We start from the raw sequence: 19,337 nt of genomic DNA on the forward strand, positions 1-19,337 counted from the left end.
TGGACTGACTGTTAATCAGAGAAACTGGTGCGCTGTCCAACAACAGTAAACCTTTCGAAGCTTTTGACACTGAGCATGTATCCAGGTTGTGTTTTCTGCATGACCTTTAGGATCTGAAAGACAGATTGCTAGCACTGGCCTTTCAGAAATACTCCAGACTCCAGCAGTCTGTATATCAAAAGCAACAGCAACCAAATAGCACCCAAAAAACACTCCACACACCTTAGAACAATATGAAGTAGAGCACGCAGTTTAGAAAAATATCCAGTCTTGATTTTAAAATTTCTAGTGACACAGATTGCATCACAAGCCTTACAAAATGGTTTCAATGGTTAATTATTTTGCTGTTCAAAACCGTACCTGATAGAAAATTAGTAAATCTGCATTTATCTAGCTTCAACTACCAGGCACTGGATCTGGCTATCCCTTTGTCCACTAGATGGAAGAGTACTTTATTATCCCTGTACAGTAACTTTCACACTGCGAGGAAGCCACTCCTAAACCTACATTTTTTTAAGCAAAAGCAGTTGAGCTCTTTTGAATCTTTCACTATGGGCATATTTTCCAATCTTTTAGTAATTCTCATAGTTCTTAAATGATTTACAATTCAGTAATACCCTTCTTGAATTAGAGGAATCAGAACTGGACATAGTATCCCAGTTGCAGCTGCACTAATGCCAAATTCTACATCCGTCAGATGTTAATATGGCACGACTGGGATGTGAAGAATGTTATGCCAGATCTCCAAAACTGTGCATCCAGCCATGCCATATGATTTTTGAGAGGGAGCATAAAATTCCTCAGATCCCATTCGCAGAACTGCCAGAGCCAAATCAGTTAGCCAAACCCAGCCCCTGGGGCTGCCCTCCTCCTTGGTCCTCATGATCAATTGTGGCATGGGTCCAAAACACATACCACAAGTTCAATTTAAAATGAGATGTAAACCAGCCACTGGTTTGCCATTTTATTGCACCTTACATTGGCTGAGCATGTGCCATGTTACAATTTATTAATTAACACATTAAGCATATAATAAATGTAACATCTGCCAGGGCCCTGAGATATCACTCCTCTGGATATTCTCCAGTGAATACAACCAAGAATCTACATTAATTGAAAATTAACTGGATCCTTTTCTACCTCCCAAAGGATTTGCTCATTATACCTTTGCCCCAACACATATCCTTGAGTTAAGTATCAAGAATTCTTTTACCATGAAAGAACCCATGAAAGAACCCTGCAATGTATCTGAAGATAACACTTGCAGATATATAAGTGCTATTCTTGTGCCTGCTTCTGCAGTCTGACAGCTGAGAAATAACATTCTTGATATTTGCAGCATAGGAGCTCATTGCAGTCACACAGGTTAGACTCCTATGAGGTCTTCAGCTTAGGTCTGTACATCATAAAAAGAATGTCAATGTGTAAAAACTGAAAAAATAATTTAATAATTTAGCACTTGATTTGCCACTGAATCCAGTTTTACCTTACCGAAACTCCACCTGGAACAACACAATGGGGAATGTTGCCTGCAACACTAGTTTTTTGCTGAGTACTAAATCAATATTCTTTGGGTGCATCTTCATGTTCAGGTATATGACTTAGATACTAACCATTTAGTTTAGTACTTCCTTCATAAAACACTAACTAAATGTGCAGTACCTAAACTTACTGTGCAGTAGCACCAGTGCACAGTTATTTAGTGACACTTACTGTGCATTAGCCTAATAACACTGTGCAGTAGGCTATTAGCATGGTTTTTGCCATGACACACTACTGCACAGTGTTATTAAGCCAATGTGCAGTAAGCGTCTTGTGTAGATGTGCCCAGTGTCAATTCTATAATGGGACTCTCACACTATCAACCTCAAAAATGATGTTGCCCTTCAGAAGGATGGCTGAGGCCTGCATTATTTTTTCAACAAATAATTAGGAAAAAAGACTAATATTTTGATCATTCAGACAGTGTGTTGAACTATATAAAGGACTGGAGCAATGCTCTTTTCTGCCCCTCCAGCTACACTCTTTCCAGTAGGATCTTTTAATGTATTTACCACAGCTGTCCTCGTCACTATCATCCTCACAGTCAGCCTGACCATCACATCTTCTGGAGGCCAGAACACACCTCCCAGAGCGGCATTTGAAATGACTCGGTGAGCACTCTGTCAATAACAACAAACATGCATTATTTAGTGTATTGAAAAGCCAAAATCATTACACAGTCCTTTTTATCATTGTGACTGAGGTTCTGAAAGGCTACAAGACAGGGGAAAAACTGAGGGACACTAATTTGGAACTGTGTAGAACAAGGTTCTCCAACTGGTGGCCCACAGGCTCCTGCTCAGCTGTTACTTCCATCATTGCTATTGATCCTATGGTGGCCAGGATTTCCAGACTACCCCCTTCCTCCTTTGGTTTTCACTTCCTGCCCCTGTAGGTAGGGCAGGGAGCCACATTCAGTCCCGGGGCGTCCTTTTCACATGTTGCCATCTTTCAAGTTGCAAAGCTCACCACATTATTGGCAGATATTACTAGGCCAAAAACACAGATTCTCAAGTTACTTTACTTGCTAGTGTTGTGTTGTACAAAACAGTGTGTAATGTACTGAGATAACAAACCACATTTAGTGATTACCTGGGTTCTTTTTTAAGATTATCAAAGTCCTTTAAAAACAGTTACGGATTAATTGACGTATTACCATGGTTATTCTTTATTAAATAGGATTGTCACAAATGCCTTAACTAATATAATGCAAAGCTACATGGATAAGTTATTAGGAGGAAAGCTAGCATGTGAATTTATAGTAAATCAGCTGCTCTGACAACTGCCCATATGGATGCTTTCTTGAGATAAGAATGAAGTAGTTTGCCCTTCAGTAAAAATGACAATCTACCTTACACTTATCACAGGGTAAAAATGTGCACTTGGGCAATTACTAGAGAATAGCTCTAAGCTTAACCTCTAGCTTTCCTATTAGTAATATGTTCATATAGTCAGGCCTAAACTCAGCGGGGTCCAACCTTTTTGGCCAGGAATGCCACAATTAAGCCCTGCACCCTCCCATTCTGACCCCTTCCCTTACCTGCTTTGTTGCTCTTTCTGCTCCCTGCACTATCATTGTGCTGCCTGCTCTCTATCTAATCTGCCACATGCCACAAATCTCTCTCTAATCTGCCCATGCCACTTGTGCCTTAGCTCATTTAGCTGCTTGTTAAAAACTTGGCCATTAATTCATTGAAAGCTAGGCAATTTTGCTATTCAATCCTTCCATTACCTGCTTTTATTTTCTGTGATTTTAAACAGTTTCTTAAATACTTTTTATAACCATCTAAAGCACCATACCAAGAAAAGTTACTGATAAAATTAATGTGCTTGAGAAAATACAAATGTCTTCCATTTACTTTTAAAGAAAAGAACTGTGTTAACTAACCCACTTTAAACCCAGCTGTAAAAGTTACTGAGTTCACTAGGCATGCCATTTTGAATTCACAGCCTACTGTTTGGGGAAGTTAAATGATTCAGCATACTGCAGTATCCCTGCCAGCTATAGTTTGTTTACATGGGCAACCTGCCTATATTTTTGGACTCTCAAAAGGCTCTCAAAATCCTAATTTCTTTTGTTTTAGTTTCCTGCAGAAATATATATTACAGCATTTCATTTAAATGTTTCAGGGAAGACTTCTTTCTTCCTAATGAGCACTGGCAACCCATCCAGACCTTCCATCTAGACAATGTGAAATATGAGCAGTGAGTCTGCCTAAGGACAGCTTTGGTAGGAGTGCCTTCCAAAGCAATTAGGTTATTTCTAAAAGAGTAACTAGTATGACAAATCTCTCTTTTGATTTGTTTTACAAGGGTATTTAATTCATAGCATCACTAACAAGATAATAAGGGGGCAGACAGGCAGTCAGCCCAGTAGTGAGGATCTATCTAATTAATTTAGTTATGCAAGTGGACACATACATTTGGAACCCTTTCAACAGGAGAAGTTTCAAACCAGCAGCAGGTGGTATGTTCTCATTCTTATGTGGGAATGAGCTGAGAAGAACTCAAATATAGCAGAACTGGCTCCAGCCCTATTTCATCCAGGTTTAAAGCTTGGAGAGGTGCTTTTGCTACATTTGAATCAGACAACAATTAGACTATACCAGTGGCAGCCCTTTTGAAAGAGTTCCAAATGTGTGTTCAGACCCTTAGATGTTATACCTAAATTAAGTCTCTTAGTAAGCACACACAATCTCTGTAAATATTTCACAGTAGCTTTGAGTATACAATTAAAAATATATCAGTTACTGCCTGCCATGGTGGAGAGAGTCACAAGGTAATTTATGCACTTGAAAATAAATGCATTATTATTCCAGAACTGGGTTTATCACTTGGATGTCTCATGCCACAAGTTTGATTTTCCTTCCCTTACATACTACCTTCTAGCTAAGGATGATTGCCTCTCCATCACATCATATTGCTGCATGGCATAACTTACAGCTGAATTTATCTTCTAGTTTTTTTAGCTTCTCAGTGGGTGTCTACATGTTCATTAATGCACAGTGCCTACTGCAGTTTAAATTTAGTACTTGTATAATCAAGCACTAAATAAATGCACAGTAGGCTGCTGTACTGCACATTAGTCTATTGTATGTTTTTGTGTGATGTTTAATGCACAGTAGACTAATACCACTGTCCATTAGTGTATTAGCATGGTTTTTGCCATGTGCACTAATGCACAGTACTGTTCCTTAAACATCTCACGTAGATGCACCCAGTAGAAACTGTTCATACTAGTTTATAAAAGTGTGCATGTGTGTATTTATAATGGCTAAAGATACAGTTAGTGTGTGTGCATATGTGTGCAACTGCCAAAGAGCCAGTTTGTGTTTGTGTGTAGCTACCAAAAATCCAGTTAGCATGTGTGTGTAACTGCTAAAGGTCCAATTAGTTTATATGTGTGTGTATAACTACCAACGTTCCAGTTAACATGTGTGAGGGTCTGTATGTGTGTGTAACTGCCTAAGACCCAGTTAGCATATGTGTGTGTTACAGTGTGCATGACCATAAGCTGCACCTGACTAGCAGGCCTGGTGGCAATGTGGTGGGACTACTTGTGGCAAGATAGCTTCTATAAAATACCACAATGTTGCAACCTCCAGAGTAGGGCGAGTATAGGGTGCCTCAAAACCCTAGTCCCACTGCCTTGTGGATATTCCTTGGTTGGAAAAAGGCTAAGGGACATCACCCTGAGAGAAATGTGTCCTCACTGAAGTATTAGGCAGTCAGCAAGGGCTATAATATGTTGCTTTTCAGGAGAAACTACAACCATCAAGGCGCTGAATGTCTGGACTCAGTCTGGCCTTGTATCAATGGTCTAAAGTGGGGGTGGTAGGTCTAGGGCAGCCTCCACTCCTTTATACTCTTGCCTATATGTACACACTGAAGGTCTCAGTGTGATCTATACTGATCAAAATGATATATTTGAGAGAATGGTTACAACATATTCTAGCATGGGAAGCCAGCAGGAGAAAGGAGAAAGCAGGGAGTAGGCTTTGCTATTAAAAATAGCTTACTAATGTTCTTTGCAGACTATTCAATGAAAAAGTTGAGAAAGCAATTTTACATAACTCAGCTACCATGGCTTGGGAAAGCTTAAAAAACTAACATGTACTATCCTGCTATAACAGCGTTTGGCAAAAAATGCATGAAAAATGCAGAATTGATTTGAAGAGCACTCTGAAACCCTTCTACCACTGGTTGAGAACAAAAGAACAGAGCCAACTAACTATAAGAAATCTCCCAACATCATAACCCTGGAAAATCTGAGAAAGGCTCTAGAGAAATGCAAAAGGAGGCTAAGAGGCATGCCCAAGATCTTCAGCTGAAACATTGTGAAGCTATTCAGAAAGCATTTGAAGCAGGTGATAGCTCTGGAATACACAAAGGCAACAAACAAGGAATTGGTCCAGTCAAGAAGAAAACAGCTTTGCTGAAAGACTTAAATGGAAATGTCATTACTGATAAAAACAACTTGAGCACTGGATTGAACACTATGGAATTCTATACTCAAGTGAGACTGAAATCAAACACAATAAGCTTGAAGGATTACTACAAGTTATGATGGATTTGGACAAAGAGCCTACATTTGAAGATTTGCAGAAAGCCATTAAATCAATTCTTGGATACAAGGCATCCAGCAATGACTGCTTGCCTGCTGAAATCTACAAATGTGCCAATAGCTAATTACTTCGAAAGTATATTAAGTTATACTGCTCTGTTGGAAAGAGGAAGTAGAACTGCAAGATTTCAAAGATGCTCTGTTTGCACAATTATACAGAAACAAAGGAGTGACAATTATAGAGGTATCTTCCTGTTTAACATAATTGGAAAGATTGCCATTTGCATCATGCTCCCTAGGTTGCAATCTCTAGGTGAAACAATCGATCCAGAAAGTCAATACAGTTTTCACTCACGATGCTCCACCATTGGTCAAGCAATTGCAAGAGAAGTGTAGAGAAAAACAAATACCACTGTACATAGCCTTCATCAATCTGATGACGGCCTTCAATACAGTCAACAGACAGGGCTTTTTTTTTTCTTTACTGTATCTGAAGAAACTGGGTTATCCCTCCAAACTGCTGAACACCTTTTGCTCATTACATAAAACTATGAAGGCAACTGCAATGTGTGAAAACAAAGAATAAAAGACCTTTGGCATCAACAATTGGGTGAAAAGGGCGTTTCTTAGCCTCTGTGCACATACACTTTTTAACATCTACGTTTCATTCCTGCTTCTTCATACAGTCAAGGACAGCAATGATGGCATTTACCTTTAAACCAGACTAGATGGAGGCTTGTTCAACATTGCAAGGTTTACAGTGAAAACCAAGGTGAAAGAACTGGTTCTGAGAGATTTTCTGTTTGCAGATGATGTGGCCTTGGTTGCCCAGAGAGAATCTTTTCTGCAAAATCTCTTGAGCTGATTTTCTGGGTCATGCAAGAGCTTCAGGATGGCAATTAGTTTCAAGAAGACTGATCATGTACCAAGAAGGGGAAGAACCAATGCCTGACATCACTCTGGAAGATAAATCTTCTGATGTCATTGAAAGCTTTTGGTACTTGGGTTCTACAGTCAGCAGGGATCTTGACCTTCAGACTGAACTGACTAACAGAACGGGAAAAGCAGCTAAGAATTTTGGTTTATTACAGAAAAGTGCATGGAATAACAGCAAACTATCAGCTAAGGCAAAGATACAAATCTATGAGACTTGTCTGCTGTCATCCCTGCTTTATGGTTTAGAAACATGGGCTACATATGCTAGGCATATCAAGAGACTGAACAGCTTCCACATGAGATGTCTGCTTAAGATTCTGAAAATAAAGTGGGAAGACAGAATACCAAACACAGGGGTACTGGAGAGTACAGGACTGACATACTTAGAAACCACTATCAAGAAATAGCAATGGATCAGCCATTTCAGGAGAATGGGAAGAGACTATATTCCCCAGAATCTTTTGTATAGCAAGATTCAAGACAGCTCTAAAAATTGGGATTGCTTTCTATGGCATTACCATGATGCATGCAATAATTATATGAGGTTGTTCAACATCAACATAGAAAGCTGGAAGGAGCGCACAGAATCCCATCTGATCCGGAGGAAACAGCTGGACCTGGGTGCAGCTCAACATGAAGTGGGTTTGATCCAGAGGATCAAAGCAAAGTGAGAAAGAAGAAAGCAGCACATTGTAAATTTGGACTGCAACTTAGACAACATATGGATCTGTGAAACTTGTAACAAGCCATGTTACTCTCCAACTGGGCATGTCAGCCACAAATGGATGCACCAGGAATCTGACTAAACCGTTTACATGTACACCAGGATCCAGAGGATATAAACTACTATTACTCTTTCATGTGACCTTCATATTGACCTATGTGCACAAAGCATTTGAAAGAAAAAACATGACCATCTCCCAAGTAACAGTAAATGACACCATGAACTCCTATCTTTCATCCGCAGCACAGCAAGTTTAATAGAATGGGACAAAAGGCTCAGATTTCTACAGTTTGTAATTAGTGCTCAGTTTGGTCAGGCTTAGACAACTATAATTCCAGAGAAGAATAATTAATTCTAGAAGCAGAAATGAATTACTGTAACAGGGTGCTGTTCTAAGTGCCATCTCACAGTAGCAGATGAGTGCTGAAAGACCTACCTCACCCCAAGTGCTGCAGGGAGGGCTCTCTGCACCCTGCCTGGCTGGAGCTGCCATAGCATAGGCTTCATGGTGGCTGTCATTCTGGTGCCCCCTCTAAATCAGAACCTGGGGCTGGTGCTCCACTCACCCACCCACCCTTAGTTACTCTCCTGGGTAGTTTTACTCTTCCCTGAAATGAAAATTCTTCATTTTCTTATGAGATTCCTTCTACGTAGCTGAATGTAAAAGGAAAGCCCCCCCCAAACTTGTTTTTGAATCATTTGTACAGTATATTAGCTTTTATGATAAGTTTTTCAGATCCATCTACATGATATATTGGAATCTAAAGGGAGAGAATAAAAGCATGAACTGAATCAGTAATTTAAGGCAACCTAGGAATTAATATTCAACCTCCAATTGTAAGTATTCAAACAAGTAACCTTCAACATCTTCATCAGGTGTTAGGCAGGTTTGGTTGTCTTGGTTTTCATTTGGAAACTGAGTGCAGTCTGTGTCTTCTGGCCACTGCAAGCCGACAATCCCGAGCACAGACTCACAGCGCTCCTTGGAATGGTCACACAGTGCCCTTGGAGACAAATTAGAAAGAGTGAATAATGCTGCTGGGAAGAAAACGTGCTGTGAGAAGGTTATCAATTATGACTGGAAACTAGGAATCCTAGCTCAGGATCTGAAAATGAAAAAGATTAACTTGTTGATCAGCTTCCTTACCTGGGAAAAAATATTAAAGGTTTCATCGTTGTTTAAGAAAATCACTGTAAAAAAACACTATTGCTTGAATCACATTACAAAGGTCAAAAAATGAGACTGTTGTTCCTTACCAACTGCTCTGAAGGAAATGTCAGAGAAGCCAGTTTTAAAGCCTAAGATAATGAACTCGGTTCTATGCAGTGAGAAATTATTTACAAGAATGTATTGAATGAAGCAAGCCAGTAGTACCAGCAATAATAATGCTTTATGTCTACATCTACAACGACGCTTTTCTCCAGAAATGCTCCAAAGAGCTGCACAACTGTCATTTATATTGTACCAATAAAAGCTATTTCTTCAGGTGCAGAAGTCAGCAGCCTTTGCACACTGCACAGCAACTGAGAGTGAATGTGAGAGAATGCTGTAGGCAGGTTATGGACTTTTAGGGTCTCTTCTGAGATGCACATACAAAATGGAGTACAGTGTCTGCAGCACAGGAAGTTAAAGATTTGAGTTAACCTACCTACACCTGAACTTGTGTACAGACAGTCTAGTATTTCAAACATAGAAAACAAGAGACTTTCTAAAGAGTTTGATAAAGCTATGAGGTTTGGGGAAATCATTGCACAGAGTAACATGGGTTTGAGAATGTGGTCAGTTTAGCCACAACAACTTGTATCAGATCTAGCAATAGAAGCAAGAAAAATGTCTTCATTTTGAACTTTTTTTTTCCACCATAGAAATATAGGAATGTGTCATCATATCAGATTAGTTCATCTAGACTAGTATCTAGACTAGTATCGCATCTCTCAAAAATGGCCAGTACCCAACGCTTCAAATAAATAGGAAGAAAAGTCTTTAAGGGAAGTTTCTTCTTAACAACAGACAACTAGTGATTGGTTTACGTCTCAAATTGTGGGTTGATATATTTTTTCTAGCCAGTATAATTGCAGACGATGTTCTTATAATAATGAAACTGTCAAATCCCTTTTTGAATTTTGGGCCATGGGCACATGAACAAACTATTGTGAGATAGATAACAGCAGAGATTTACAGTTTACAGATTTATGGTAACTGCCTGTATGCCCACTCTTCCACTATAGTAAACAAAAGCTAAGCTGTGATAGTTTGCCCCTCTTTCATTAAGGAGTAAGCTATCTTCCATTTACCTTCTGTAAGAGCATGCCCACAGACAACTGCCACAGAGCAGCTAACACATCATAAATCCCCGCCCCCTCGCCCCATTTTTTTTTACCTTGTGTTGACTTTCTTGTGTGCCCATAGACTTATTAAGGATTTTATTCCAGTTATATCTTCTGCAGTGACTTCCACCACAGCTTGAGTTTGTACAGTATCAGGTATAAATGTAGCCTTAGATCTCATTTAATGTTCATTTTGTTTCTCCTGCTGAAGAAGAACAAAATGGAGAGTTCACCTCACAATTTACAGGCTTTTTATCAAGCCATTGCTTATTTGCCTTTTTCTTAAGAAAACAATCCAGATCATTTCAACTTCTCTTTGGATGGATGGCTGCTAATCAATGTCATCACTTCTCCTTCTCCTATGTCTGTATTGGAATTGAGGAACTGAAACTGAACAAACTTATTAAGGTGAGGTGTGTCTTCAGTAGATATGACAGGATAGCATTTTCAACATTGTCATTGGTCCCAAATTTAATTTGGTTTGGGGAGAATTAGAAATAAACAATTAATTTTTTTTCTGCAGCACATCATTCAGCCCTTTGTGTTAATAGTAATAGAGAAGACCAATTCATTACACTTGTATGTATTTGAAAAGAAATTGTAAGAATTGTCAGATATTCTGCAAAAGGATGTAACAATATCAGATGCATGTAGAAGGAGGGCTGAATGTGAGAGTGAACAATAGCAGATTAAGGCAAAGAGACTATTAATGTCTGTCAGACGGCTACAGAAATCTAACTCACTTATGTTATTTGACTGTAACAGGATGTTACCAGCCTGATTCACTTAGAAAAAGAAATACAGAACAAAATGTATTCTCTGCCCATCTGAAGTGGGATGCAGTGGACCATAAATAAATTAATTTTATATGAATGGCCTGAAATAAATTAGCTGTGTCATGGCCTGGCAGTGATCTGTTTCCCTCTAGATTCTCTTTTCCACTAAAAAAAATTGCAAATCACATTTGAACAACTGCCCTACATTGTCCCATGGTTTGTCCTAAATTCCCTTAATTTCTGTTCTGCTTATTTTCTGAAGACAGGCAGGCCAGTGAAAATAATAATAATAATAATAATAATAAACCCCCACAAAATGTAAATTTGAAAAGGTTTGGTCTAGTTAGTTGAAACATTGAGCAATTGCTGCCATCCACATCATCTCCCCGCTCTCAAAGCTTCAGCCAAAAAAGATACTTCCCAATTGTTGTCAGCAGTTCCTCAATATGACAATGACAGGTCTTCCAACAAATAGGGAAAGTCATCAGTGAGTCCAAAGGTGACTGAAGAGGACAGTGTGAAATCCACTTATTTAACTGGAGATGTGGCAAATAGTTCCAGGAGGAAGGAGTGGATCCTGGTGATGTCAGGTCATGGCTCTTTCCTTTTGTGTCTCATCTATCTGCCTAGTTAAAATGATCAATGCCTTGTCGTATATCATGGTACCACTGGAGATGATTCGTGCTTGAGTCTCCCAGGTTTTGCTGTTAATATTACATTTCGTCAAATTAGCCTTAGAGATGTCCTTGAATCATTTCTTTTAACCACCTCTAAAGTGGTCACCATTGGTGAATTGGGAATATACAGCCTGTTTCAGAAGCCAGTTGTCAGGCGTACTTATGACTGTGCTGTCCAACATGACTTCAAAGCTAATGGTGTTTGCTTGCGCCAAAATGCTGACATTCATTCTTCAGTCCTTCCAGCTGACATGAAGGATTTTCTGAAGACATCACTGATGCTGGCATTCCAAGGCTTTCAGGTGTTACCAATATGTTATCCAAGTGTCCCATACAACAGGGTAGGAATGACAACAGCCTGGTAGACAAACAGTTTGGTTTGGGTCCTGATGCCATGATCATAAAAGACATGACTTTGGAGATGTCCAAAGACACCACTGGCAGATTATATTGGGTATTGAATATCACTTTCTACACCAGTCTTGTCCAACATGTGGCCCTCCAAGCTGTTTTCTGAGGCCCGAGGTGCTGCGACAAGAAATGAAAGTAAACACTGTGCTTTTGTTTCGGGGAGGCAATGTGATACTGCTTCCTGTGAGGTCTTTGAATATGGCTCGCTGGCCCACTGGGTGATAAAAAGTTCATGATCTGGCCCCACATTCAAAAAGGTTGGACACCCCTGTTCTACACTTACTTTTTAGGAAAAGTGGCTTCCCAGGTATGGGAAATACTCAACATTCTCCAAAGACGGTCTTCTAATTGTAAGATGTGGAGGAGTAGCTGGTTGGTTTGGCAAGGTTAGTAAAGTATCTTGTTTTTTGTGAAGTTGGTAGTGAGTCCAAACATACACTTCACAGAAGTAGTCCAGAGTGGCCTGGAGCTATTCTACTGAGTGGACACATACAAATCATCAGCATATTGAAGATCAGTAATGGAAGTGTTGGTTATCTTGGATTTAGAAAGTAACTGGTTTATTTTGAAGAGATTCCTGTCCCATGATACTGGATGCTGACTTCAGATGGGAGTCTATCAGCAATGATATGCAAAATAGCCACACTAAAGATAGAAAAGCAGGTTGGTACAATCATGCATCCTTGCTTGACTCTACTTCTAATAATGAAGGGGTCCATTTCCAAGCCTTTATTTAGGATGGCTGCTGTCATGTCATTGCAAAGAAGTCTGATGACGGTAACCAGTTTTGGCAGGAATCCAAATCTCATCAGGACCTTCTATGGGGCTTTCTCTGTTGATTGATTCAAAGGCCTCAGTCAGCTCAGTGAAAGCCACATAAAGATCTCAGTGTTGTTTGCAACATTTTCTCCAGTAGCCTAGCAACAAAGACCATATCTACTGTACTTCTGACTGATCTGAAACCACACTGGGACTCGAGCAGAATCTCCTTGGGAAGAGGAGTGAGTACCACAGTAATTCCTCCAATCTGATCTATCTACAAAGTTCACTGCAGGGTGCTGAAGGAACCAACTGAAGAAATCTCACTGGCAACAATATTTGCAAAGCTATGGATGACAGAAAAACTCTCAGAGAACTGGAGATGGGATAACATAGCACCCATCTTTAAACAAAGGAAAAAAGGTTTCAATATCAACAAAGTTACTGGACCAAATAATAAAACATTCAATCTATAAACATCTAGAGGAGAAAGTGGTGATCACTAGTAGCCAACATGGATGTCTTAAGAACAAATCATGCGAAAACAATTTGATTTCCTTCTTCAGCAGGATAACTTGTTTGGTGGATGAAAGTAATTCAGTGAACATAATATATCTGGATTTTAGTATGACTTTTGATACAATCCCACATGACATTCTCTTGAGTAAATTATGGGCTATGGACTATCCAGTGGTATGCTGGCGTGTAATTAGCTGAATACCAACAAGCAGAAAGACAAAAATGGGAGGGCTTGCAAACACATTGGAGGGTAGAGTTCTACTCTCTAAAGGATCTTGATAACTCAGAGAACATGGCATTAGATAACAACGTGAAATTCAACCACAACAAATGTAAAATGCCAGTTGGGAGTGGGGAGGGGAAATGTACCAAGCTGTAATTGGAGAAACCAGGCTGGCAGTAGCACTGATGAAAAGGATCTTGAGGTTTTGGTGGACCCAAACTTAAAATGAGCAAGCAATGTGACACAGTTACAAAAAAAAATGTAATTTTTATCTGTACTAACGGGAGAATAGCATGTGAGGCTGGAAACAGAGATCATCTATGGAGCACATGATCAGCGATGCTGCAGTAGGTTGCAGCACAACTTGTAGCACTCCACAGACGTTTACAGACATTGCCAGATGCTGAGTCCTGACATGAGGTGCACTGAAGACACACCCAGCCTGTCGTGGAGGCACATCTACAAGCACAAAGGGTAACATTCCCATCAGGGCTCCTCCTGCCTCACCTACAGATGCCCCCTCCCCATGTCAGGGTGCAGAAACATACACTGGGGCAATCCCTCTGCAGCTGGTTTCTCCAGTGCACCTCTGCAGGCCCAGAATGAGAAACTCCCTTAGGGGGTCCCCATTCCATGTTTGCAGCCCCTGCCTTGCACTGCTGCCATAAATGTGTGCCACGAGAATTCCTCTGCAGGCTTCCCCAGCACATGTAGAGTTGCTGCGCTCCACCATGGGGCATGTTCTTACAGCTACAGAGCTCCCACTTGTGGTCATTTACCCTAAGTCAGGGTGAAGCCTCAAAGTTCCCTGCATCCCTGGAGATGCCAAGGATACATCTAGGTAAGCAGGAAGCCCCATCTTTCCTCACTGACCCAGACGCACCCCCAGAGATCCCAGGGATGTGTCTGGGTCAGAGGGGAAAATGTGGCAGGAGCTCCCAAGGCTTGAGGGGCCTGATCTGGCCTTGGAATTCTTGGACTGCCCAAGACAGGGCTCCTCGAGCCTGTGGAGCCCCTGCCTGTGGCAGCTGGAGAGTACAGGGAGCTTCAGGCTATCTGCGTTCTTTTGCCATAAGCAAACAGATATCATATATAACTTATCACTACCTTCCATCATGGCCACAAATTTGAATATTAGGAGGCACAGATAGAAGAACAGCTCCTCGTTGTAACTTGTGGTGCTTTGTAGGAAGTTTCCTACAGGAATTCACTGTTGGATCCGGGTGGTTGGGATCTAGATGCTGGCGGGAATCCAACCGCTATTTAGAGCTGCTGAAAGCCTGTAGCCATGCCCCTAGCAACAACCCTCCCCACTCCTAGCCCTGGCACTGTTTTCAGAATGGGAGTGGGGAAAGGGAATGGAAGGAGCTCATTCTGGGGACTCCTCAGCTGGCACTGGAGTGTGGGCTGAGTGGAGTGGAACCACTGAAAACCCAGAACAAAATTCCTCTGCTTCCTTTCCCCCCTCTCATTCTGAAAACAGCACTGGGGCTAGGAGGTGGCGCAGACACTCTATTTTGGAGCATCTTTATGCAATGAGGGTTCAGATTTTTGGAGGATCAGGCCCTCTTAAAGTGCTCTGCAGCTGTGCACTTCTGTTCAGTCATGCCTGTACACTGCTTTCAGTGGCCAGATCAGGCAAAAACTGTCACTTCTGTCTGACCCTTGTGATGTGACAGAAGGTAGGGATGTTTCTTTTCTTTTGCTCTGTGCTGCCATAAAAATGTTTGTGCTGACACAAAGGTGATCTCTATTTTTACCCTGAAACACAAGAATTCATAGCATCAGTCTACTTTGTACTAGTTAGGCCTCAGCTAGAGTAATGTGCGTAGTTCTGGAACTTCTGTATGGTTTGCACTTAAACTGACCTAACTAGGGATCTGTGTGTCAGGCCTGCACCTGGGCAGATTAAGTTAGATTGGGTGGCCATCTTTAACACAATCTAACCTTCTCCAACCCCCAAACTTCTGGGTGGTTGTTTTTAATGCAATCTAACCTCCCCCAGCTCCTCCTAAATGTCTATACTCTTCTCCCCCAAATAGTATATCCTGCATTTTCACAGGGGGGTTGAAACTGCTGCTCTTTGAGACCTCTTCTACCCCTACGATTCTATATTGCAGTGGAGAAAAACTGCAATCCTTATTGCCAAAGATGGCAGAAAGGTCAAGGGGAAAATGAGTATAAGAGAACGAGGATGATATAAGGAAGCATTTCTGATTATGTAATTGCTTTCTCTATTTGAGATTAAACATGGGACTTCAGTCACAAAGATTTTCAATCTGATTTACACCATGATCATTAAACTCACATAAAAATTACCAAGATATTTCCTTAGTCTCTGAAAATAATATTAAATCTAATACAAGGATTACAGTACACAAAGTGATAGGAACACCTTGAGAAAAGTTTTTCTGTTCAGGCAATGGTCACTGTTAGAACATTCTTTGTGTAACTAACCTGATTGTACAAATGACTAAAATCAGTTAAGACCCATTCACAAATATAAATAGTGTTATTTCCAAGTCTTGGAAAGCCAGTATAATTGGGAAAGCTTTTATAGAGATAGCAGATTTAATCATGCAAAGTGCAGTATAAGAGCACAACTATCTCCAAACATGGCTTAGCATCTTGCAGGATCAAATCCATAATGCAGAAAATATATACTTGTGGAAAAAAGTAAGAATGATGTGATCTGGGTAGAGTTTTTTTTGAGATACAAACCCTCCAGCCATGAAACACTATTTGAAATCAATGGGAATTTGTATACGGATGACTTTAAAGATCAGAGGCATTGTATATTATTCATGTCATCAGAGCAGAGCTAATGCCTCATTAAAGGTGAACAACCTGGCATAGAATTTGAAATGATAATTGGTGAATCAATAAATGGTCTCAACAGAAGTCATCTCAGGTCTTCATAAAACCAGTTCCCACATTTCTCATTACATGAACTGGTTCAAAGACTTTTACCTTTAAAAATTAAAGCATAAAGACCAAAGTAGTTCTAAAAACACCATAAATTAGGTGCCGTTTAAAATAAGGACATATGTTTTATACATAAGAAACAGAATTAAATGCTGACAGTATTATCTAAAGGAGAAAATGGATATTAATATCATATCAGTATCAACAAACCATATCAATCAAATGGTCATGTTTTATAACAGAAGTAAGGTAACAATGTGAATTTAAGTCATGCCTATAAACTGCACTTTGATTTGGAAAGTTAAACACAAGGAAATATGCATTAGTGTAATGTAGCTTCATATTTACAGGATAAGACAGGTCAAGTACAACTACGGACGTGCATCATTCAAGCCAATTAATCACTGTTATCATTAAGGAAGGATGTGCTTGCTGAAGGCTGAAGCAGAAAATGTCCTAATTCATAGAATTTTCAGAGTAAATATTTTGCCTTTTTAAGAGTTTCAGACTGCAATTAAATGCTTAAAATGAATAGTGTACATGTCTATTTCTTGTATTTAAACCTTGGCTCTGTGGTATGAAACCTTTTTTATTATAGTTTCATAATTATTTGTCCATTCCTCTCTATTTAACTGGGTGCTGGTACATGCTCAGGGCTCCTCCAAACCATCTACTCTGCCAATTTGTGAGCTTAGCTTTACATGAGCAGGTGTGAATGGGCAGGGCTTAATTCTCAGCAGCCTGCCCAAGAACACCCAGAAGTCTGTTTAACCGTTACAACTGTGTCGGAAGTTCTCCAGTTAGTAGTCTCTGTGACTCCAGTCAAATATATCCATTAATTTTCTTCTTCTGTATTGTTAATGACTACAATAAATTCTACAAATCCCAATTTTGACCTCTTGCGCCACCCTAACTTCATAAAATCACTGCTTGCTCTCTAGCATGGAACAGAAAAAATAAATATTTGTGAAAATAAATATACTAATATTAGACTTATAAAGCTTCCTTTTAAAATAATTAAAACACTGATCTAAAACTAGTATTATTACAATTATTTAGATTATGATACTGCACCATATGTCTTAAGTGGACAGCCAGAAATGCACTGTATTGAAGCATATAAAATCTAACCACCTTCCCTCTACTTAAAAATCATTTGACTTTTAATAATTAGAATAACTTTTTTTTTTCCTTTTTTAAAATTTGCCTGGTTTTCACGTACTTGCATGTGGAAACAAAGGTTATGCTTGGTCAAGTCATTTTAATCCTGATCTGCTTCAGTCCCATTCTGTCTCTCCCGCACATGCATTCTTCTAACTTTCCAACTGCCATGTAGCGATGCTTATTTGATAAGGGAACAAGAAATGTCCTTGGTCTGATAGCCTAAGCACATTTAATTTGATACATAAGAATGAACTGAGGTGGCAAAACAGGGCTATATTTCTACATTACTTGCTCTCCAATTTTGGAAAAGTGACAATTGCCTTCAAATCCAGACTTTAATTCATTAGTCTCTGGCTTCCTTTGAATATATAAAGCTCTACTGTTATGAATACTGATACCTATAGCAAAAGGTATTCTTTGCTATATGGTTATATATCCTTTTTATTGGTACAATTCTAATCCAAATTAATGGAATGTGCAAGCCTGTGAATATTCAATATAGAATCTTTTAAAAGGAACAAAACTGCTATTTTTTAAAAATTTCACAAAATAATCACACATATACTAAATGAAATAATGAGGTGTAATTTTTGACTTTGTAAAATATGGGCTAAACCTGTTTCTCCTGAAATCAAAACCAAAATTCCAATTGCTTTCAATGGAAGCAGAGTTGGGCTTTTAAGAAAGATCCATGGGGTGAATGAAGATAGTCAAGAATCCCATTAGGAAGCAGTCATGTTACCTGCAGGGTGGGATACGCTGATTCGTTTGAGGATCACATTTTGGTACCAATATTGTACAGGCAAAAAACATAAGATACTTGTAGCAGTTGGTCTGAACCAAGGCTGGGAAAAGGGAAGATTCCCAGCTGATAGATGCTTCCTTCTGAGTCCTATGGCCCAAGTAGTTTGGGTAACTAGTGTAGTTGTATGGCAGGTTCATGCAGAGTTCCAGGGTAATTGGCTCACATAGACCTTGTGAAAGAAAAGAACATACATTTTGTAAAGTTAGATGAAACAGAACAAAATAATTACAAGCTTCTTATCATTTAAACTGGAAATACTTTCTCTGGCTTACTAAAGTAGGTCTTGCTTTACATCAGGAATAGTGTCAGGGATCTGGTGCAGTGTTATAAAAGTGGCACAAGCTTCTCTAACCTCTAAAAAAAGGTGCAGTTAAAGAAGACTATGCGTCCCAGAACACAATTCTTCAAATGACAGTCTTCATGCATGCAAAGAAAAGAGGCATTGATCGCTACAGTTAGTCAAGTATTCACAGGCTATATATTCGTGTTTAACAACCTCTTCTGTATCCTAACTTCTTGACATTCATTTTGAAAAGGTTACAAATGAGATTATACAGACAACCTTTATTATTTTTGACTAAAATATCATTTAAAAACACAGAAGTTACTGCACAGAACTATCAAAATACATCTCAGACTGGAAGTGTTTTGCTACAAGTTAATTCCCTTCCCACCCCGCCAAAAAATTATATTTGTTACAGTACACATGAAAGTCTGCATAAGGACTGAGCCCCCTTCTGCCAAACACTATACAATGCATTATAAGAGTCAATGATTTTTCCATAGAGCTAACAATTGAATTAAAATACAAGAAGTAAGCAAAACACAGTAAGCACAAGGAGAACAAGGTACCAACTTCATTTGGATATGTAGACTAGCCAGATGGACTAAATTAACAGTTTTGAGAGTTTTTATAATATAAACTAGCCGCAGGGCTCAGTCCTCGGGTCCGCACTGTTCAACATCTTCATCAGTGACTTGGAC

The 19,337-nt window shown here is 39.6% G+C and overlaps 1 protein-coding gene across 3 annotated transcripts in view; it reads right to left on the minus strand.

Annotated features, from left to right (window-relative positions):
- Window positions 1–19,337, minus strand: part of CORIN (corin, serine peptidase) — a 236,358-nt gene that overhangs the window by 55,224 nt on the left and 161,797 nt on the right. For all 3 annotated transcript variants that reach the window (XM_019553231.1, XM_019553230.1, XM_019553232.1), the window contains 3 exons: window positions 18,291–18,522; window positions 8,625–8,770; window positions 2,055–2,162 (listed from right to left, as the gene is read on the minus strand). In XM_019553231.1, the coding sequence (XP_019408776.1) occupies window positions 2,055–2,162; window positions 8,625–8,770; window positions 18,291–18,522 (486 nt within the window). The remainder of the gene's footprint in view (window positions 1–2,054; window positions 2,163–8,624; window positions 8,771–18,290; window positions 18,523–19,337) is intronic.

The sequence above is a fragment of the Crocodylus porosus genome, unplaced genomic scaffold (assembly GCF_001723895.1).
Source record: "Crocodylus porosus isolate Cpor-Errol unplaced genomic scaffold, CroPor_comp1, whole genome shotgun sequence".
NCBI lineage: Eukaryota > Metazoa > Chordata > Crocodylia > Crocodylidae > Crocodylus > Crocodylus porosus.